General features: G+C 44.4%; 1 protein-coding gene across 8 annotated transcripts in view; it reads left to right on the top strand.

Moving 5' to 3' along the window:
• The window catches only part of AK4 (adenylate kinase 4), a 66,007-nt gene extending 51,906 nt beyond the window's left edge, over positions 1 to 14,101 (top strand). For all 8 annotated transcript variants that reach the window (XM_032844851.1, XM_032844854.1, XM_032844858.1 and 5 more), the window contains 3 exons: positions 7,999 to 8,171; positions 11,232 to 11,350; positions 12,702 to 14,101. In XM_032844851.1, the coding sequence (XP_032700742.1) occupies positions 7,999 to 8,171; positions 11,232 to 11,350; positions 12,702 to 12,816 (407 nt within the window). In that variant the 3' untranslated portion in view covers positions 12,817 to 14,101. The remainder of the gene's footprint in view (positions 1 to 7,998; positions 8,172 to 11,231; positions 11,351 to 12,701) is intronic.
• The last annotated feature ends 8,436 nt before the right edge of the window (positions 14,102 to 22,537 follow it).

Here is a 22,537-nt window from a genome sequence, read left to right on the forward strand (position 1 = left end):
GAAAACCCAGCCAGTTTATCTTTGGAGTCTCTGGTCCTCTCTGCTAAGCATTTTCCCTGGTGTGCTTCAAGTCAGTGCAACCTAGATGCCCATCAGTTGGCGGTGGGTTAAATGATGGTACATGGCTGCCGTTCTCGGGGAGAGTGAAAGAGCGGTATATATATGGTGTAGGAAAAACCCTCCAAGATACATTAGAAGAAAGAAGCCAGGTGCTGCATATTTGTTTTGTGTGTGTGTGGAGAGAATCCAGTGTGGTTGTGCCTGGGGCACGGGGCTGTGCAGCGTTTTGATTTCTCAAGCTGCCTCGTATACAGACCACTGCAGTCACCACAGGCAGGCATTTCACTTAGGCTGTGGTTTTCTGTGTGGAGGGAAGACAGCATTGAGTGGTACATGGTGTGGGATTCTGGGAGTCAGCCCTTGGTTCTAATCTAGGTTCCTCGGTTCTTCTGTGTGTGGTTTTGCGCAAGTCATTGAACCTTTCTGAGCCTCAGTTTTTATAACTTCAAAATGGGAATGATACCCATGTGCTGGAATTCTTGTGACTTTTCAGACAGTAGTTATTTACTCATTCAACAAACACTTACTCAGCATCACTGTGTGCCAGGCACTATTCAAGGCACGAAGGATATAGTGGTAAACAACTATAAAAGTTCTTCCCTCATTTAGCTAATGTTCTGGTGGAACTAGAAACACTTGCAAAATATATCATATACAGCAAATGATGTTGAAATCTATAAAGAGAAAAAAAGAAACTGAGGGGAGGGGACTAGGGGTGCCCTGGGTGTGGTGGGGTGCAGTTCAACAGGATGGTTCACTGACGAGACGCGTCGTCAGCCAAGACTTGTGGGAGCCGAGGGTGTACGTAGATACCCGAAGCAGGGGTGGGTCACGCCAAGGGTCCATAAACTGAGCGTTTAAGGTGGGAATGGACCTGCAGGTTCAAGAACAGCAAGGATGTCAGTGTGGCTGGCACAGAGTGATGGAAGGGGACGTGAGGTGAGAGGTGACAGGACCAAGAGTAGGCCTTCTAGGGGCACCTGGGTGGCTCAGTGAGTTAAAGCCTCTGCCTTCAGCTCTGGTCATGATCCCGGGGTCCTGGGATCAAGCCCCTCGTTGGGCTCTCTGCTCTACAGGGATCCTGCTTCCTCCTCTCTCTCTCTCTCTGCCTGCCTCTCTGCCTACTTGTGATTTCTCTCTCTGTCAAATAAATAAATAAAATTCTTAAAAAAAAAAAAAAAAAAAGAGTAGGCCTTCTAGGTCCCTGCACAGTTTGGGCTCTTCTTGGGAATAAAGTTGTTCCAGCACGTTCAGGGGTGCTGGGCAGATAGGAGCTGGGTGGTGAGGGTGCTATCAGGATGTTCTGATCTTTTGGTTGAGGTAAGGTATGTAGGGTGACATTTAGGATCCTTGTAGTAATCCTTTTTTATACTCATGGAGGAGGAGTGTTGTAGAGTGGGCACTGGCAAGACCAGAGACCTAAGTCGTGTTCTGCCGCTGTCCCCACCCCCCCCACCCCCCGCCCCCACCCCGCCCCCGGTGTGCCAGCTCCCTGGTCAGTTACACCATGGGTGGTGTGTGTTCCTGCTGCGCATGCCTCACAGGCTTGGTGTGAAGAAATGTCTGTAAATGCCTGTAAACAGGAGACTACAACACACAGCTGTGTTTGTGGAGTTGCTGTTGGGACGTGGACTAAGAAGCCATGAGTCCATGTTCTTCCCAAGCAGGGTGGCCTTGTCTGGGAATGTTTCCCAAAAGGAGGCGCTCACTTGGTGGGAAAGACAGCACACGGCTGTCCCCTTTCTTAACTTGGATTCTGTGTAGCAATTAATATAGCCTGCGTGTGGATTAGTTGCTAAGAACTTTCCTCTGGCCACTGCCTCAGGATACACTTGGACTGTCAGCTGCTTAAGGCTGAGCCTTTGTGACAGATTGGCCAGTCTGTTTAACTCGAACTCCGATGAAAGCTTACCATGATAAGGTATTGAACTGGATCAGGAAAGTCGGCTTCCGGTGCTTCTGTTATACAGGAGTAGGTGACGACGGGGGCAGTCAGAAGAGTGGGAAGCTTGTGGCAGAAGCTGGCCTGGGTCGAGCTTCCTTTTGAGTGGGGTGGGGACCAGAATGTGCGGACTGTGTGGCTGATCACTGGAAGGGCTAAGGTGTCCTTGTATGGCAGAGAGCCCAGAGCACCGGGGACTCCCTAAACCAGCGCATCTCAGAAAAGGAATTAAATAGAGGCAAGTCGTGCTTGTGCACAAGCACAGGGCAGCAGTGCTGTCTTGTGACATGGGGAACCAGCTGGGCTCCCAGGAGTGCTCTACCAAGAGCCACAGCTGCCGTTTATTGAGTGCTCACTATGTGCCTAACACTTTACATCTCAAACATTTTACAAAGATTGCCTCTTTTAATCCTCAAAAGAGTCCCATGCAGTAGGCATTACCTTTTGTTACGGGCTGAGTTGTGTCCCCCACTAAGTTCATCTCTTCCAGTCCTAACTCTTAGTATCTCATAATTCAGCTCTTTTTTGGAGGTAAGGTCACTAAAGAGGTGATTAAGTTAAATAAGGTCTTGAGGGTGGGCCCCAATGTAATATGAGTACTGTAGTGTCCTTATAAGAAGAGGATTTGGATACAGACACCCACAGAGGAAGAGCCCTGTGGAAGACACAGGGAGAAGGCAGCCATCTGCAAGCCAAGGAGAGAGGCCTCAGAAGAGACCACCTGTCCTGACACCTCAGTCTCAGACTTCTGGCCTCCGGGACTATGAGAAAACAAATTTCTGTTGTTGAAGCCACCTGTTCTGTGAGAAAACTAAGGACCAGAGAGAGATTACAAAGTCTAGTGGAAGTTCTTGCTGTCAAGGCTGGGCAGAGCTGGGATTGATGTCTGGTTCCAGAGCTTGTGCCCATAACTAACATGTTCCACTGAGCCCTGAGTTTCCTGGCTTACACCGTGGCTTCTCCTCACTTCTGAAAATGCAGCTGGCACCCGGATCTTTGACTAGGCTGCTGTTCTCACTGTTTTCCTGTACTTTCTTGCCTGTGAAACCACTCTCTGTAGAGGTAAGATCTAGGCTGGGAATGGCATGAACAGGTGGCTTGAGATAGGTGGGCACTTACTGAGTCTAGGAGGGTTAGCCTTTGGGAATTTCCTTCCCAGTTCTCTTGCCATGAAACCGAGGTCAAGAAGACTCTTGTCAAAGTGGTTTGGACCTGCTTAGAAGTGCTGTTAAACCTTCCCCCAAATGGGATATGTACACGTAGTTAATACTGCACTTGCGGTGTTGCTGTCATTGGGAAGTTTGGCCAGAGTCACCTGGATAACTTTCAGAAAAATACCTAATTCCTGCTCCTAGATGTTCCCTTATAGGAAGAATGGTACAAAACCTGGGCAGTAATGAGCTCTCCCCCTCCCACCCCAAGTCTCCCCTGATAATGTTGATGAGTGCCATCAGATGGAGAACCTTGAAGTTGAGGAATGACTTATTTCTCTTGTTAGTACTTCTAAACCATTAAAATGGTTGCATTCCAACAACATTAACATCTTAAACCATAACTCTTCCATTTTTGCTTTCATTGTAGGCTTCTGTGTTTTTCTTGGTCTTTCAACTTTAAACCTGTTTTGAGGATGGGAGGATATGATGAGAGCCACTGTCTTAACAGAAGACCTCTAAGCCACCAGAATTAATGATTCTCTGGTCGTTAGCAGGTCTGAATGTGAGCCCTAAGGTAGACACCACCTGACATTTTTGAAATAGGTTCTTCTGAGTTCAGCTTTTCATACACAGTTGCATTTTCCACCCATTCCTCCAGAGGGCGCCAGAGTTCAGAAACAATTGCGGGGCTGTTGGGCCGACTGGACTAGGAAAGTCCAGGAAAGACCTGGAAACTTTAGCCATAAGGATTTGAGCTTTTATTTGTTGGAGGAACTGTCATATTCTTGTTCAGAGCTTCTTGTTCTTTCCTAGTGCTTTATTCACCTTTCAGCCTCTATCCAAAGGATAAAGAACAGTGTTTTCTTGTCAGGATAGTGGCCCTAGAACCCAAGTCCAGGGCCTGAGGCCAGGAACTTGGGTCTTTAGAGGAGTGAACCCTTAAATTCTTTTGCACACTTATCAGTGTTGACTGCATCTTCAAAACAGGAATTTGTGTGAATTATATGCACATACGATTTTATTAATATATACCTTATAAAATGTACCATCCAAAATGGAAGCTAAAAAGAATGAACAAAACAATGCAACATAGGTTCTCTTTTTTCTGTACTCATTGAGAGTTACTTTGGAAGCCACTGCTTTTGAACATAGTTTTTCTTTAAAAAGGGATTTGGGGGAAGAACATAGAGATTGATCTTGGGGTGGTTTTGGCCACAGTATCTAACTCAAGTTGTTAATTTGAAGCCTTCAGGAGGAGTTGGTTATACAGGGAAAAGGCAGGACATGGCAGGCAGTGAGAGTTCCTTCTGTAGAAGGCTCACTGCTCTCTTTGTTGGGATTCTATGTAGAATGTGCGAGGCACAGTATCTGAGGATGACAGAGGGAGTAACGTGTGTCTTAAATCCCATTTCAGGAAGCTCGTCTTCTAAAGCAGACTGGTACACAGTGTAAGGGAAGTTGGGCTACCATTGACTAATAGACTTAGCAGAGGTCCCGACTTGCCACCAAACTTCTCTACAGCATCTCCAGTCTGACCTGCAGTGAGCTGTTGGGAGGGAGGTGGAGAAAAGGACCTGGTTGAGGGTGTCCAGTATTCAGTAAGGAATTTGGTGGAAAAAATAAAGGAGGCAGGCATGGTTTTATCTGGACTCTTCTGAAACTCCTTGCCCATCACCCAGCCTAAGTTGCCATAGATTGAATTGAGTCCTGAGGGCCCACCTGGGGCCAAATGCTCCTTGGCGACGCAGGTAGTATGACTTTGTTATCTACCTGGTAGCTATCATGTATTTGAAGCTCCAGGATACACCTAGGTGCTGTGAAGCCCTGATTCTGTAATTGTTTTTGAACTTAATAGTTGCTTAATAAATTAATGTACATGCAGTCAAGCCATTCCATAGTAGAAAAAATTGACATACTGTGTTTACAGGGCTTGACAGAGACCTATATTTCACAGAATTAAATTCAGAGTTTAAAATAAGGCAACTGTCAAATAAATATGGCCACCGAATGGAAGACTAGAAGACAGCTACCCTAATATTACACATAAATGTTTGCCCACTGCCTGCCAGGCATTGCTGTCTTCCGGTGCTGAGGCTAAGTGTGTGTAGTGTACTTAATCTGAGGTAAAGTTTGACCTTTCACTTCCCTAAATGTCAGGTAGTCATAACTTGACCTGACAAGTTATGTTGAGATTTGGAAAATAGCTAGTCAGCAGTTCTTTACTTAAGGTATTTTTCTTTCCATTCTGAATGTACTATATGCTTAGTTAATAATTAGAAGAGTAGAAAGGAATCAGCCATCTTCCCACTGCAGAGAAAACCACCATGAATATGCTTCCCACGTGATTTCCCAATGTGTGGTGTGGGTGCCTTTTTTGTGAAGAGGATGCTTAGCCAGAGAGTCACTATGGGAGGAAGGAGACAGTACAGGTGGGTGACTTGGCACAAGAGGTAGCATCTGGGCTGCGAGATTGGAAATGCCTCTTTCTCTGTTGAAGCCAGTCCCAATGTGATGAAGGCTAGACGAAGGCAAAGCCCACTGACCCCCTGAACGACGCCCCCCACCCCTTGGGACAAGTGTGGCATTCTTCCAGGAATCTCCCAACTGTCTTAATGTTAATACCTTGCTAGAGGGGGAAACAACCTTAACTTGACAATGGCAAGGCTATCTTGCAGGTGTCATATAGGTTGGTTCTCTTTTTAGTATATGAAAGTTCTTTTGAAACCTCCCGTTTTCCTTACTTCCCCCAATCCCTGAGTATATAATCACCACTCCTCAAGGTTCTGATGCAGCACCTCTTTCTGTCCACGGGTCCTGTCCCTGTGCTTTAATAAGCCACCATTCTGCACCAAAGACGTCTCAAGAATTCATTCTTGGTTGTCCGTTGTGGACCTCACCCCACCTGTATTCCAAAACCACATCAAATGCGTGATGGGTCACAAGAAGTCAGCATAGAAGAATGTGAAAGCAGTTTTGGAGGGAGCAAAATGGAGTCTCTCATGTCAGGCAACCTATGTCAAGCAATGACCCAAGCAAGCAGTTAAGGTACCACAGCTTGGAGATACTGCCGGGACCAATGTCAGCTGACACCCAGAACTGATAATGAGTAGAACTGGAGAAGGTCTGCAGAGACCCCAAGCCCATAAAATCTCTTTTAAAAGGGAAGGATTTGGGCAGCGAGCTATTAACTCTTCAGGCATGACCCCTCTATGTCTGACCACTTAAAAAAGGCAACTACTGGGGCACCTGGGTGGCTCAGTGGGTTAAATCCTCTGCCTTCGGCTCAGGTCATGGTCTAGGGGTCCTGGGATTGAGCCCTGCATCGGGCGCTCTGCTCGGCGGGGAGCCTGCTTCCCCCTGCTCTCTGCTTGCTTCTGCCTACTTGTGATCTGTCAAGTAAATTAAAAAAAAAAAAAAAAAATCTTAAAAAATAAAAAAGGCTCTGCCCGATGGATCTCCGAAGGGAACTGAGACCCTTCCCGGCTTGAACATAAGAAGCAGTAAGTGCTGAGACTAGCCCGGACCAGGCCAAGGCCTTATCAACTGCACCCCACAGACCGACTTTGTGTGGGGTTCCTTAACTTCCCACACGGTTCTCTCACCTTGCTTGTTGTGCAGCTTGTCTTCTGTCCTGCTTTGTGTGCTATGGAAGAAGCCAAGTTTAATCACATGGTGAATTGTCCTTGAGTTTGGAATCCCGAACCTGCCTTATGGTTGTGGTTGAACTTTGCTCTGTGATTGAGTAAAGCTGACATTGTGGAAAGACACAATTCGTGTGTGCACCTTCATAGTGTGCTCACGACAAGTTTCTTCTGGTGTTACCTGTCATGTTGGAGTAACCCTTTTGCCTAGTGGGAACGTGTGAGTACCTTGGTTGGGCCCAGGAGAGCCAGTGAACTAAGATCTTGCCCTGCAAGGTAACCTTTCCCTCACCTCTGTTTAAACTTGCCTTTTCTTTCCCTGTCATGACAATAGAGTGGAAGCATGCCCTAGGTTTCGTTCTCACCATTCTTGTGTCTTTTGGGGAAGAGATGTAACTTAATCTATATGCCTTCTGTAATAAACAACATCACGTGTTAGATACTGTGGGGACTATTGGGTAATTTCCCTTATTAGAGAAATTAGAAAATAAGCTCCAAGGGAAGTCTAGAACAAACTCTGCGGTGAAAGCTGTGTTTCTTCACCCCCGCCCCAATCCGGTGCAGAGCAATCCTTTCATCAAATAGAATAAGAGCAAATTACTAGAAAAATTAAAAGAAAAACATATTCAAGCATAAATTTTGGATTCACTAGGCTTAAAATTACTGTGAAATTTCTATAAAATTCCTAAGTGCATTTTCTCATTTTGCAGTTACTACGCTAGATTGCAGACCACATGTTGAGTTTTGTAAGATGTAGGGAATGGATGAAAATATAAGTTGAGGGGTAGCCTGAGAATAATATACTCATCAGCTGTTAAAGCTATAAAAGAACACAAATACAATTTTATTCCTTTGCTGCTTTAACAGAAGAGGAAATGGAGGTGATGTAACTTTCCTAAGGTTACGGGAGTAGTTAAGAGCAAAGTGAGGACTAGTCTACTGATTTTCAGTTTAGTGCACTCTGTACTTGGGTCACATGACTCCTTAATCTTTACGTATACCAAAGGTCAAAGCTGAGCTATAAAGTAGCATATTTTCTTCTATTTTTAAATTTTTGGAGGTCGACATACATTCCTGATAAAAGCTGGTTTCTGGATGGTGTATGTGTAGATTCGATTATTCTGTCAACTGAAAATGCACCATTGACTCCTTGGAATTGGGAAATGTCTTGCATCTGATATGTCTTGTTTCTGGCATTTAGGTTTTCCTAGGACCTTAGTTCAGGCTGAAGCCCTGGACAAAATCTGCGAGCTGGATCTAGTGATAACTTTGAACATTCCATTTGAAACGCTCAAAGATCGTCTCAGCCGACGTTGGATCCACCCCGCTAGTGGAAGGGTATATAACCTGGACTTCAATCCACCCCATGTACACGTAAGAATATACAAAGCATTTTTACGGGCTGACGAGAAAGAGGTGAAACATTTCAGTTGTAAAGCATAGGAAGGATACGAATAGATTATTCGAAAAAGCAAATGTGCATGGCCTAAAGTGTTTGAACTTTCTCGTTCACTAGGTCAAGGAATGTAAATTAAATTTATAACACCTATTGCTGGTGGGACCTAGAAAAAATGGCATGCTCATCTTTATTAGGCATATAAAGTATTAGTAGTGTTTTTAAAAAACAACCTCGCAATATACATGAACATTTTAAAATATACATACTTGACTCAACCCACCACTGGGAGTATAGGTTATGGCAATGAAAGCACCAGCAGGTAAGGTCAAGGACACAGTGATGCTTATTTCAGTGTTGGTTTTGGAGAAAAGATCTGAAAACAAATGAATATTCATTTATAGGGGATGACTAAATAAACTAGAGATTATGTACATCTTGCAATATTACATACTCAGTAAAAAGAATGACTTTGTGTGCTATCCCGTTTGACCTGTAGAAATACTTCCTCTGGGTCCTGTTGAATATGAAAGGCAAATAGCACTGTGATTCCATTTTTGTAAAACAGTGACCCTCCTCTACACATTATCTGTATGCGTGTGTATATGTACTCTCTAGTTTTGAAAGAGCAGGGATAAATGGTGAGGGTTGGGACTGAATAAAGACTTTGGGTCAGAGTGGATGGGGTCATGGGAGTGATGGTAGTGAGGGTTTAAAGGGACTGGGAGGACGAGAGGAATAAACAGGTCCAAAAGTAACACGTGTTTACATGAAATAAACATATGTAAAGGTATATGTTTAAAGAAACTTTTTAAATTAACACACTCATTTAAAGAATTATTCTTTCTGGTAAAGACATGAATTAGTTCAGTGGGATTCTTACCTCCCGTTACTGGGTGTTAGGTAGAATTATTTGTAGCCTTCCAGATATGGAAGGGGTGACAGTTGCATCTTATTGGGTTAATGTGTATGGGATAGGTAGGTCTGCATATAGATAGAGTCAATAATTACTACAGAAAACCAACTTTAAGAGGGTAAGGACACCTTCCCAGCTCCTGAGTGCCATGGTTTTGTGACATTTCAGTGAGTCTTGCTCCTTTGGGCAAAGCACTAGTTGCCATTTGAAGTCTTCTTTTTAAAAGGTAATGAATACTTTTGGAATTTATTAGGTCCCTTCCTCCTTTCCCTCTCAAGAAGCTAGTACAGGGGAAGAAATAGATGGAGAGGAGAAGAGGGTTCTGGATATGCCTTGATGTTCTACAAGAAATGCTTCACATTTTAGCCCTGCCTAGACCTGCTGAAGCAGAGATTCTCGTCAAGTCAGAGAACCTTTAACACTGAGTTGCTTTCCAAAGACTGGAATACCTAAAAGACACCCACAGTTAGAGTGCTCCATCCAAAGACAGGTGAAAATGCTAGTCTGGGCCACCTCTCCCAGCCACTGTGGCCAAGCTCTCCCAGAAGGAGAGATGCTGTCACCCTAGCACCAATTCTGTTCTTTGTAGAAGCAGTGGTTGTATTTATGGGTGCTCTGCGGTCCTGGAAATGACTCTTCTGAGCTTTGCAGCTCTAAGTTAAATAAAGGAGAAGAGAATAAAGGAGATGTACAGCCATCTCCCACCCCCATCTTGCCTCTTGAGTCAGGGTAACAAGCATGGAATACACGTGATGATTACAGGGCTCACCAATAACTCATCAGTGCAGGTTATGGACCCAAGGCCCTGACCTATAATGGAATTTTAGTGCATTTCAGATTTATAGCTGCTTTCTGATTATCCAGTTGAGTTGCCTGAGCCTTTTGGTTCTGTTCTAGCCTTCCGTTTGACAGATTATTTCTTGTGACTGTCTCCCTGGAGGGTAATAGCCATGGACATGGGAGACACTCACATGTCCATGTTGTTACTTGTAAGTAGGTATGTTTCTTGGGGAGGTTTAAAATAAATCAGAAATCAGGTTTTCTAAATTGTAGTTTTTTAGTTCTCAGAAAATTTTGCCTGATTGTTACAGGTAGAGACACCATGCCCATTTTAATCTATTTCTAAGTAAGTCATTATGCAATCTAGGAAAATAACCTGAGTCAGATTAATCTCAGGAAAGAATTTGAAAGTTAGCAGAGGCAAGACTGAGATACCATCTCCCAGATCAGTGTTCTCCTAAGTAAACCAGTTGGTTCTTGAGACATTGTCTTTTTTTTTTTTTTTTTTTTGAAGATTTTCTTTACTTTAAAGAGAGAGAAAGCATATGAGCAGGAGTAGGGGCAGAGGGAGAGAGAGATCTCAAGCAGACATCATGCTGAACATGGAGCCCTATGGGGGGCTCAATCTTACGACCCTAAGACCATGACCTGAGCCGAAATCAAGAGTTGGATGCTTAACCAATGGAGCCACCTGGGTGTCCTAGACATTTTATTTTCCATATTAACAGTTCAAACTTTAGAAAGCAAGGCGGTTTTAGAAATGTTTAGAGGGCCAGAGTGACGTTGTCTAAAGGTGGTTTGTGGTTGAGGGAGGCAGCATGGAGTTTCAAACTGTAAACTGAAACTATCATTTTTCAGTGGCACTGAAATGTATTTGGAAAGATCTGAGAATTTAATAAAGATTCCATGTCAGCTCTCACGAAGTAAGGTTAACATGACTATTAAGAGTGTTACCTCGGGGCACCTGGGTGGCTCAGTGGGTTAAAGCCTCTGCCTTCGGTTCAGGTCATGGTCCCAGGGTCCTGGGATCAAGCCCCGCATCAGGCTCTCTGCTCAGCAGGGAGCCTGCTTCCACCTCTCTCTCTCTCTCTCTCTCTGCCTGCCTCTCTGCCTGCTTGTGATCTCTGCCTGTCAAATAAATAAACAGAATCTTAAAAAAAAAAAAAAAAAGAAGAGTGTTACCTCTTTTCCAATTACTTCACTGTTAACTGTTGCCACTCAGGCCTGATTCATCATGCAGTGGGAGTCCAAAGTAAGTACACGGATTTTGCACAGGAAGGTTTTTAATCTTTGGAATGCCTCAGGTGTTGGCCATATTAACTGGTTTCTCTGGTATTTATAGGGGGTTGATGACATCACAGGCGAACCGTTAGTCCAGCAGGAGGACGATAAACCTGAAGCTGTGGCGGCCAGGCTAAGACAGTACAAGGATGTGGCAAAGCCAGTCATTGAATTATACAAGTGAGTGTGCTTCACCGTTTTCCCAGCAGACGCTCAGTCAGAACCACGTGGTGCTCAGTGGGAAGGACATAGGGCTGAGGCGGGGTTGTGTGCCTTTAACCTAGACAGAACCCTAATGGCCCAGTTCCTCCCTGGGTGTCAGGGGAAATGCTGGAGTTGCACATGGGAGATACAGCCCAGTTCTTTTATGCTGAAATTCTGTACTACAAGGACTGAAACCCAATCATCTCTGTCAGGTTGTAAAATTACGTCTAGGATTATTTTCATTTTCTTTTTCAAGGGGCTGAAATAGGGGTTTATATTTTGACACTGCCACCTGTAAATATCTCAGTGGGATAGAGGATGAGAAGGGACCTTTTGCCTAGATACAGCTAGAGGGAATTTAACCCAAAAAAGCAAACACTGTAAGCTGCAGATGGCAAAGTGAGATGGCTGCAGGGGCCAGGGAGCTGTTGGAAGTGAGTGTCAGACCTAGTGGGGGATGTGTTCATCTGGGCAGTTCAGTGACAGTGCCCCTGCCGCTCCAGTCACTTATCCCACAGGGGCACTCAGGCCCAGAGTGGCCAGTGAGCCCTGTTTTTCAAGAGAAGCAGAAATCTGGCTATGAGTGGTGGGGGGGTGGAAATCCCAGTTTGTATCTTGGCAACAAATAACATTCTTAACAGCATGCATACTGAACAAAACCCATTTGCAGACTGCGTTCAGGACAGCTGTCTGCAGCCACTAGTGGAATCAGTTTTTTACCTTTTAGCTCCCAAATAATTTAGCAAGCCTTTAGATCAGAAGTTATGATCATGTCATCATGATACGTCCTGTGTTTCGCGCTCTATTGTAAGTAATAAGGGTTTTCCAGTACCCCAGTTGGTCAGTGGTTTGTCTTTTGAAAAGTGTATCCTGAGGCAGATTTGGGGTTGTCCATATAATGTTATTCTTTGATATATATATTTTTTAAGATTTTATTTTTTTGAGAGAGAGCGCACGCACAAGCAGGGGGAGCAGCAGGCAGAGGGTGAAGCAGGCTCCTCAGTGAGCAGGGAGCCCAATTCGGGGCTCGAGCCCAGGACCCCGGCATCATGACCTGAGCCGAGGGCAGATGTTGAACGACTGAGCTGCCCAGGGGCCCCTCTTTGATATGTTTTAAACAGGAGAAGAAGAGGAGGCATCACGGCAGGCAGGCCAGAACCGTAAAAGCTGTGGTTTTACTTAGGTACACCGAGTGCAGAGGTTGGCACTTAGTGGTGGGTGATAGGCCACGAGGTCGTGCTGGCTTTATGCCCAGGATCTTCACCTGCCCTCATGTCATGTTAGAGGAAGCCAAAAAGGCCTTCGTGTGTTGGATTTTGTTTTTCAGGAGCCGAGGAGTACTTCACCAATTTTCCGGGACGGAGACTAACAAAATCTGGCCCTACGTTTACACGCTTTTCTCGAACAAGATCACGCCTATTCAGTCCAAAGAAGCATACTGAGCCTGCCCGGCAGAAGAACCAGGAAAATGTCGTCCATTCAGTTGTGTGTGTAGTATCGGTGCCGTGTCCAAGGTAGAAGCTAGTGGGGATAGCTCACAGCGTCTTTTCTAGTTTAAATGGTGAACTGAAATGAAAACGAATGAGTAGAAAGCGTTCCTGAAGCGGCTGCTCTATGCCTTCTCGAGAAGGGTCACCAACACATGCGTACGAAGCCTCTGCACATCTCAAGCCCTTCCCAAGAAAACAAGCCCAGGCCGGGCTTCTGGCGGCGTCTAACCCCAACCTCTAGCTGATCTCTGGCCCTCACGTTGTTGCCGTAGTAGCCTTTTTGTGCGTGACGCTGTTGGCCTCTGGTGCCCTCCGTCTCCTGAAGGCTGTTGAACCACAGCGCCAGGCCGCCTTGTCCCGAGATTTCTGGTATGTGTCCTTCCTGGTGACCGCGCGCTTGAAGCCAGTTGCTTTTTGTGGTTGCTTCCCTGGCCTTGAGTGACTGTCCACGATTTATTTTTCCTGTTAGGAGTGATATCTTTTCTGAATCCATGCTCCATAGAATCTGTCCTTTGCAGACATCCCTGGAATGAAAGGATTTGGCTTCCACTCTTTTTATTAGACTGTATATTTTTTTTAACCTCTGTTTTCTTCCAAGGCTATGAAGCAATACAGACAGTTACTGCTTTGATCCCTCTCAGACCTGTTTCTAAGAGCTGAGAGCGAGGGGAGGCTGTCAGATCGCTTCCCGCACCAGGAACTGGGCTCTGCAGAGGGCCTCCTTAACGCTGCTGGGCTGACTCTCATGGGTTGACACTGCCCTTTTTTCTTTTATTGTGAAAAAATAAAATCCTCAGAGTCTTTGGGAGTCTTCAAAAAAATGGGAGATGCTTACCTACATAAATGTTAAAGGATCGTATCTTGTGTATAGAAGTAATAAGGCCACATGAAATGACTGCACTAAAAGAATAGTTTAGTTTTTTCATCAAGACAAAAAAAATGTATTTTGAAATGCTGCTAAATACTGATGCTGACAGTGTTTTTCTCCTGTGAGTGACCCAAACATATTATAAATAGTTGGTAAAGGGAATGGAGCCTATGGGTTGAGGAGAATGTTGCACTAGCTGGGCCCAGAACTGAGTAGAACAGCTTTATGATTATGGGAAAACAAATTCTTAAAACTTTTTTTTCTGTTCCAAAGATGCTTTCTGTGGGATGGCCATTAAGTCTAGAAATAAAGATAATACAGTTTTGTCATTCTTTATAATGTACTATCAATAAACCATTTATTAAAGATTTGCCCGGTTTTCAGACTTGGTGGCCACCTAATCCTCTGGGAAGGACAATGAAATTTATTCCTGTTGCCTTAAAAATAAATACCCCTCTTTGTGATTGTCCCTGAAGAAGGTCCTTTGCTATTCCTGGGAGTGACTTCTGTCTAACTCTTCATACTGGAGGGAAAAAAACCTACCCGTTTCTGCACGCCACTTGTGTTGCACCGTATTATTTATTTTCTGAAGATGTCTCAGCAGATCCCCAGTCAGTCCCTGGCACCCGTGTTGCAGATGGTAATGACTGCATCTTCCGTCCAGATACTGCCCCGCTCTTGCCGGTTCTTCTCCCTCTCTTCCTTCATGTGACTCTTCTTTGACTGCCTTAGTGGAAACAGTCTCCTTCTCATTCTCTGAATCACCTCACTGCATTACTTTTTAGGTTTATGCCCTGGAAATGCCCAGTTCAGGTCTCTGAAACATCAGCACCTGATACAGACTCTGAGCGCTTTTGAAGAGCCACGTGTGAATGCCAGTTGGTGGGATCAGGGTGAAAAGATACGGGCAAGGCTCAGGTGTCCTGGTGAACCAGGCATAGAAAAAACAAGTCTGAAATGAGGAAAATGGCACAACTTAGACTACTGTTGCCATGGAGACCATTTCCACAAACTAGGGAAAGTAGAGAGTTAAGGTTATTAGGTGGACAGTTCAAGAAAAGAAAGTGTGTGCCCTTCTAGAAGCAGACAGAGCTTCACAACTCTACCTTTAGTTCCCTTTTGAACAGACTCCCTTTGGAATTTTCGAGAGAGGTATGGGGAATGGCTGGTCCCTGGTGGCATGCTGTCGTTCTCCATCCTTCCCTCCTCTCTCCGGCAAAATAGACAGTTGTGGGCAGCTTTGGAGCCTCTGGGTGTCTCAGTGCGTTTTCTGTTTCTGAGGTGGCCCAGCAATTGAGGGTCCTGTACTTGGCGAGACCAAAAACAGACAAACACCTTTTCCATGGTCTTTGAAAGATGATACTTATTTCATGCTTAGTGGCCTAAAATGTCTATTTCTGGTTTTCTTCAGCCAGCTCTCTAGTTTTTCGTTCCCATAATTTTGTAAAAAATTAAAGTCTTCTTGCAGGTATTTTGACAAAAGCAAAAAGGACATCTTTTTCTTGGTTTTCCTTCTGCTGACACACACATGGTTCCTTCAGAGTTACGCAAAAAGGAAGTAGTCGGGGTGTCTCTAAGATTCCTACCCGTCCTCATATTCTGTGATTCTAGTCAGCTATGAATTCACTTTGTTTTCCATTACCTGAACAGGCTTTCCCCTTAACTTAGAACTTGGAAACATTGCCATATTTAATAACCCTCTTAACACCAAGGCAGACATAAAATAAGTACCATTTACTGAAGGCCTTTCAGGTGCTAGGTGTAGTTCTAGGACCTTAGCAAACATCTCATTTAATCTTGCAAGCATCCTTTGAGATGGGCATGGTGCCATGTTTATAAACAAAGAAGGCAGGGGTCGGAGATGTGAAGCATCTTGGCTGGGCTCTTGCTGCCGATAACCAGTGCAGCCAGGACTCCCGTGCAGGCTTCCCCAGCTCTGCAGCCTGAGTTGGCTCCGGATGTTTACTCTGTCCTATCCCAGCCAAGCCAGGGTGCTGAGCCTGCTTGATTCTGCTAGCATTTCCAAGTGGCCTCACACTGAAGCAGCTAACGTGACGTTCAGCTCTGTATGTGACTGATTCCTTTTTCTCCCCTTTGCTGAAGCAAAGGGAGCTGCTAGAGGAAGGTCCGAGGCCCTGATATTTTATAACTACTCGTTTATAAAGTGAACGGCTGTTGAAGAGGGCTTGGGTCCAGGCTAATCTGTGGAGGAGTCGGGCTCGTGTCCCTCACGTACCATTTTGGTGTCCATGGGGTTATACCCTGGAGGGGCCTTTACCCTTGAGCCACCCCCAGCTGTCGCGCTCTCTGTAGACCTGGGCTGCTGGAAGCTCTCCCGATGCTACTCACTTTTCTTCCCTGTTACTGGAACAAGTCACTCCCTTATTCATACCCCGAATAAGGCTCTGAGGATAAACTGATCCTGCCTGAAGTGCTGGCGCGTGAACGGAAGGTGATCGAGCCACTGACATAGAGCCACCCTGGATTTTTGTACTGTCTTCCCTATATCACATTCCACACCAACCTGATGCTGAACGCCACATTCACACCTTTGCCTGCCATCTGCTGTGCTGGCTCTGTTTGGCATACACCATTCTGGCATTAACCAGGGGAGACGGCTTCCTGTCTTCCCTGCCATCCGCCAGCGGCCACGCTCGCAAGAGCTCCAGCCCCAGCTGTGCCCCTCTTTGGTAGGGAAGGAAAAAGGTAAGGAGAGTCATGGGTGAGGGGGATTCTTGGAACAGATACTGCCATGGCTTCTTCCACCCTTTAAATTGTTGTTGAGACAGGATGGTTGTAGATAGAAAGGTGCCTGTGTGCAATCGTAGATAGGATTGTAGAAAATTCGGCTCACTGTCAACTGATTTCAGTATTTCACTGTAGCTGTCGAGCTGACTAAACACCTTGCCAGCTTCTACTGGAGGTTGGCTTAAATCATAAAGACCACAAATTTCTGAACGTGTGAAGACATAGCTGTTCTTAGTAGTTACTGTTGAGTGGTACTTCTGCTAAGTACGTTATATGCATTGTCTAATTAAATTCTCAGCAATTACCCTACATGACAGATACTCAGTTATCCTGCCTCCTTATGTAAAAACTGAAGTCATCCTGTTTACTTAAACTTGTGTTTTTCATGTCCCTATAGGGATGAATCAGGAAATTCAAAAGGGCCCTTTGTGTACCTTTTTCTCCTTTGAGCGCCCCATTCTAAAATGGGTAAAACAGTGTTATTTGTCCCTGGAATCTTTGCCTTTGGCACCCTGGGTCCTGGTGGTAGTCGCACACTGTATATGCAGAGGGCACCCATCTCATTCGCATTCTGCTGGGTTGCAGGATCTCGGGAGACATTCGTATCTACCTGGTGAATTTCACGTATTACCTTTTATTTAAAAGACAGTATCTTTTCTTGCCACAGCAAATTTTGCCACAGATGCAGTTCATAAGGCCAAGTTGTGTTCTTGATATGAATTGCTTTCCTTTCAGTTCCCCTGCATTTTTAGTAACTCTCTTATCCTATGTAGTGTCTCAAAAGAAGAATCTAGCAGTGGAGACTTTTTTTTTTTTTAAACGGGAGTGTGTCTGATCCTAAGTTATCATCCCTTTCCACCTATAACTGATCCAGTCTGGTTTCTAGATGAAAAGTGTGCAAGACCCAGATGTCGGGAAACCATGAAGCCGCATTTCAGCTGTGAAGAGAGATCTGCTTCCTGCAGCTGTTGAGAGGAACTCCCATGACAGTTGTTCCTACACACCCTTCCTTATCTTTTTTTCAACAAGTTGCACAAGTCTTGCCAAAATAAATGCCATTATCTGCGTGCTTCAGGGAATCCCCCCAATTGGATCAGTGTGTGTGTGGGTGTGTGTGTGGGTCTTTGTGTGGGGGAAGGAGAGGTAGGGAGAGAGGGAGATGGAGAGACGGCAAATACCTCCAAAAGGAGGAGAACCCTGGGATGGCATGGGTGTGCGTTCCTTCCTGGTAATTATCGGGCTATTCCAGGAAACAGCATCATTCTGTGGACATAAAAGGTTTCCTCTTTAAAACTTCGCCGAGGAGCGTTGCACCTTGAGATTCTGCCTGGGGTTGGTGTGTGTCTAATTCCATTTCATAAAACCTTTTTCGTTTTGAAACTGGCTGTAAAGTCGGAAATGTACTAAATAAAAAACTGTTTTGTATTTAATTTAGAGAAGAGTAAAGGGAAGAAAAAAAACCTCAGTGCTTATGTAAGCTTCAAGGTGTTAGGGCTCAGAGGGCTTTTCTAGTTTTATGAGAATTTGTACTACTGATTTTTATATATTCCTGTTTCTGAGACGAACAGATCTCTGGGGAAATTGTTGCATTACAATGGCATTTCACTGTGACTCCTCTGAAGCTCATATCTGTTCTCTAAGCCAATGACAGCGTGTTGCTTTGGTTTACTGTCCTGTGAAAAGTCCGCTCCAGTTTCCCAGAAGTTGTGTGTTTACGATGAGTCACTGCATCTCCTCAGTGCGAAAGCTGTCAGCCCTCCTGATTTGGGTGTATGCGCTTAATTCAAAGTATTTAGACCTGTAGTCTAATCTGTACATGCTCTCCTAACTGTTAAATTGTGTTATTGACTATTTTGATTATCTTGCTTGAAGATTGATTCCTCCTTTATAATTTGAGAGAAATAAAGTTTTTTTTTTCTGCTTATAACTAGTGAATTTGTGTAGCTTTTTACACTTCTTGAGAGTATACATCTTCAGAGATCTTCTTTATGCCATTCTGCAACCACTTCATCATCAATGGTGTTACCTTCATTTGGCAGATGAGGAGAAAGAGAACACCATGTCGCCTGCCTGAGGTGACAGTTGGTGGCAGAGCAAGATCATGAACGTAACCCTGAGACCCCACTCTCATTTTCTTTATTGCAACACCACGTTGCCTCACTTCAGAGACACTCAAGCACCTTATTTGTCTAACAGTTTATTCGTTATGTATTTTCATAAACATTTTTTTAGTTTTGTTCTTGAGATAGCTGAATGATGTGAGTTAATTCCCCCTCCATTTTGCAGAACAGGAAATTAGATCTGAGTGTTTGAGTCTAAGGTCATGGTGTCCAGGACCACTCCACAGAAATAGAAAAGTCAGCAGCCCTGGCTAGTGGAAGCTGGAGTCATGGAGGAAATAGAGCCTCTGCAGAAGCCTCCCTACAGTAGGGGGTATGGAAGGTGCCCTGGCATCTCCCAACCTCACATTCTCCTGTCTCCTGCACAGGCTTCCCACTAGCTGGGTTCAAAAGCCACCTGATGTAGGAGCCTGAGGAAGTTTCCACAGGCTTCCATGCTGCTGGAAGGTGAACTCGGATATGAGGGCAATGTGGTAGATTATATCAAAGTTAAAGGCATTCACCCTTCAAGAGAATTTTACATTTCTGCCCCATTGGCTTTATGCCTGGGCATACTGATTTGCTTTAGCCTCTGAAATGTGAGCAAAAACGAAGTGTGCCACTTCGGAGCAGAAGCCTTAGGAGCCAAAGCATGGTCACCAGTCTTTCCCTTTCCAGTGAGACTGTCAGTCTCCTAGGGCTCTTCTTTCAACTGGGATCCTAAAATGGATGTTGAGCAGAATTAATCCATGATGGAGTAATAGTGTGCATGAAAAATAAACCTTTGTTTTTATCATCCACTGGGACTTGGGTGGAGTTTGGTACAACAGCATAGCTTAGTCCAAGCTGACTGATAGAAAATGGGCCTAACACTGTGTCATCCAGTTACACTTCTCATTCTCTTACCAAGCACTATTAGACTGTGGGAATGCAAAGATGAGTAAGACCCAGTTTTTGCCCTTGACTTCCTCAGTCTCCTGGAGGAGATGGAAATATAACTATACATAACTGTTGAAATTAATAACTCAATTATAAGTGAGAGAATACAGAAGTAGTGACTTTCTTGGCTAGCCAGCTAGACCAAGTAAGGGCTAATACTTGAGCTGAGTGATGCAGGGAAGAGGGAACCCAAACCAAGGGAATGATACGTAGGCAGTATGAGCATCTATGCCTTGTGGAAGCCAGAAAGGTATGAGGCAGCACTGGTGAGATAAAGATAAGATCGGGCTGTATTGGGAAGTTGTGTGGCCTAGTCTTAACTTTGTCTGCAGTAGACAGTAGACTATGCCAGAAAGTGACTCATCACAATTACTTGATAAAATTGTACTACAGGTCTGAACTAAGATGTGGTAGAGCTCAACAAAGAGGGAAGCTGGATTATAACAGGAGTAAAGAAGAATTAAATGTCTCCAGGGGAGCAACAATGAAATGGGGCTGTGTATAAGGCTGTGGGGAGGGGCAGACGCTGTGAAGACTGCCTCGTACTGTTTTTTTTCTCAAAGGGGAGTCCCTGTTGCTCAGCTCTGAACAGTTGGCACCACATTGGACTTGCTGACCCAATGCTGCCCAATGATTCAATTTGTTAAGCCAGAAATTGATGTTTTCATGTAAAATATTACTTTTAAATATTTACAATTTAAATTAAAATTCCACGGGTCAAGTAGCACATTAAGTCAATTTGGGACTCTGGCTTAGAGGTGCATAGGAGTTTAGGAATGATGATCTTAGTGGCTGGATAGACGTCTATGAAGTAAGGAGGTACGATTTGGTTTTTTTTTTTTAAGATTTTATTTATTTATTTGACAGAGATCACAAGTAGGCAGAGAGGCAGGCAGAGAGAGTGAGAGGAGGAAGCAGGCTCCCTGCTGAGCAGAGAGCCCAATGCGGAACTCGATCCCAGGACCATGAGATCATGACCTGAGCTGAAGACGGAAGCTTAAACCAACTGAGCCACCCAGGCGCCCCAGGAGGTATGATTTGTAAAGGCAAAAGTATGAAGGTGAGGATTTTCTAACCTAGATTAACAAAAAAGGTGTGTAGTTTTGTAGAATTCTGCTCTGTCAGAGAACACCACCTATTCCAATGAATCGAGGTTTATTTTTACCCCTTGAGTTCCACTGAGTGATTTTTCCCTTATTCTTTGCAGCCAGTGAATATTCAAGCATCTAATAATTAAGTGTGTGTGTATGTGTGTATATATGTATATATACTACGTGTGTGTAATAGAATTATATGTGTATATACATATATATATATGTGCATGTATATATGCATGTATATATGCATATATGATAGAAGGTGCTAAAATTTATTGAGGGTTTGCTCTGTGGTGCCAGGCAATAGGCCAAGCATTGTATACCAGCTACAAGTAATGAAGCTGAGGTTCAGACAAATGAGGTTATTTGTCAAGACCATTCACGCAGTAAGTGGTAGATGAAGACTTCAGCTCTACTCCACTTACTACTCAGTTGTTTTTCCTCATTCTGACTCTCACTGCCCAAAGACACCAAGGGACCACATTAAGGGCTCTGCAACCAAGGCACCTTTGGCTTTGGGCAGGAATTCCAGGAGTCAGGGTGGACAGACCTGCCGCTTGGAGGTGGCTAGGACTTGAGTTGTGTTGAGTCTCCAGTGGCCAGCTCTTTTCCTAGCCAGAATTCTATGTATTCTTTAACAAGTCTAGAAGGCCTCCTATGGAAAGATTAGATTCCATAGTCCATCAGGAGTTGACACTTTGCATATCCCCATTTCAGTGCCTGAGAAAAGAAAAAAGGTTTCTTGACAAGGAAAAATCAGTAATAAAAAATGAATTGATCATCTTTAAATCAGGACAGATCAGCCACTCCTGTGGCAGGAATGGCCCACCTACACTGACCACTCTAGATCCACTATGTCATAGACATCAACCATCCTGGATACACTTAAACCACATCAGACTACTCTGGACACGTTGGTCCCCAGACATAACAACTATCCCGGACACCGATCATACGCACCCACCACATTATGGAAACATTTTGTCAATGTGACAGGGTCAGAGAAGGGGGTGCAGGCTAAAATTGCTTAGAGACTTGAATGAACCATCTACGTGTTATCTATATAAAAACGTACGGGGGTGTCTGGGTGGCTCAGTGGGTTAAAGCCTCTGTCTTCGGCTCGGGTAGTGATCCCAGGGTCCTGGGATCGAGCCCTGCATCAAGCTCTCTGCGGGGAGCCTGCTTCCCTTCTCTCTCTGCCTGCCTCTCTGCCTACCTGTGATCTCTCTGTCAAATAAATAAATAAAATCTTTAAAAAAAATTAAAAATTAATAAAAACTTATGCATTTTTCCTATTTGAAGCCCCCCCCCCAAAAAAAAACCCAACCAAAAAAACAAACAGCCCAATAATCTAATGCTCATGAAAGTCTCACCTAAAAATTTATAAATGTTGGCATTTGAGGTTAGGTAGCTAAACTCGTTGAAGATAAATGGCAGATGTCTAAACCTTAATCTTTCTACACATCTTAACAAAAACCAGAGGCCAAGGACAGCAAATAAAGCCACAATTAACTCACCACACAACACAATTATATCTACTACATAGTCAGGAAATAGAAGACTGCAAACTCCTATTTCATTTGAGTGGGAAAATACATATCTGAAATCAGTAGCACCAGCAGGGGAGCCCGTGTGGAAGTGGAGAGGTAGGCAGGAAATATTTGGGAAAAGCACTGAAAGGGCATGGCTTCTGGGAAACAACAAAGGAACTTGAAAGGAGGTGGCAACTCTTAGAGATCTGGTGATGAAGAGGGAAGAAGAAAGAAGTTGGTGGACAAAATAAAAAGAAAAGAAAGAAAAAGAAGTTGGTGGAAATTTGGGTTTCTACAGAAGTAAGAGTTTCATGACAGCTAACATACTAAACTCTCCTTAACACTCCTCCCCTGCCCCCAAAAGGTGCTCCTTATTAAAGAAATTGCATT

The sequence above is a fragment of the Lontra canadensis genome, unplaced genomic scaffold (genome assembly GCF_010015895.1).
Source record: "Lontra canadensis isolate GAN:19392208 unplaced genomic scaffold, GSC_riverotter_1.0 scaffold158, whole genome shotgun sequence".
NCBI classification, from domain to species: Eukaryota; Metazoa; Chordata; class Mammalia; order Carnivora; family Mustelidae; genus Lontra; species Lontra canadensis.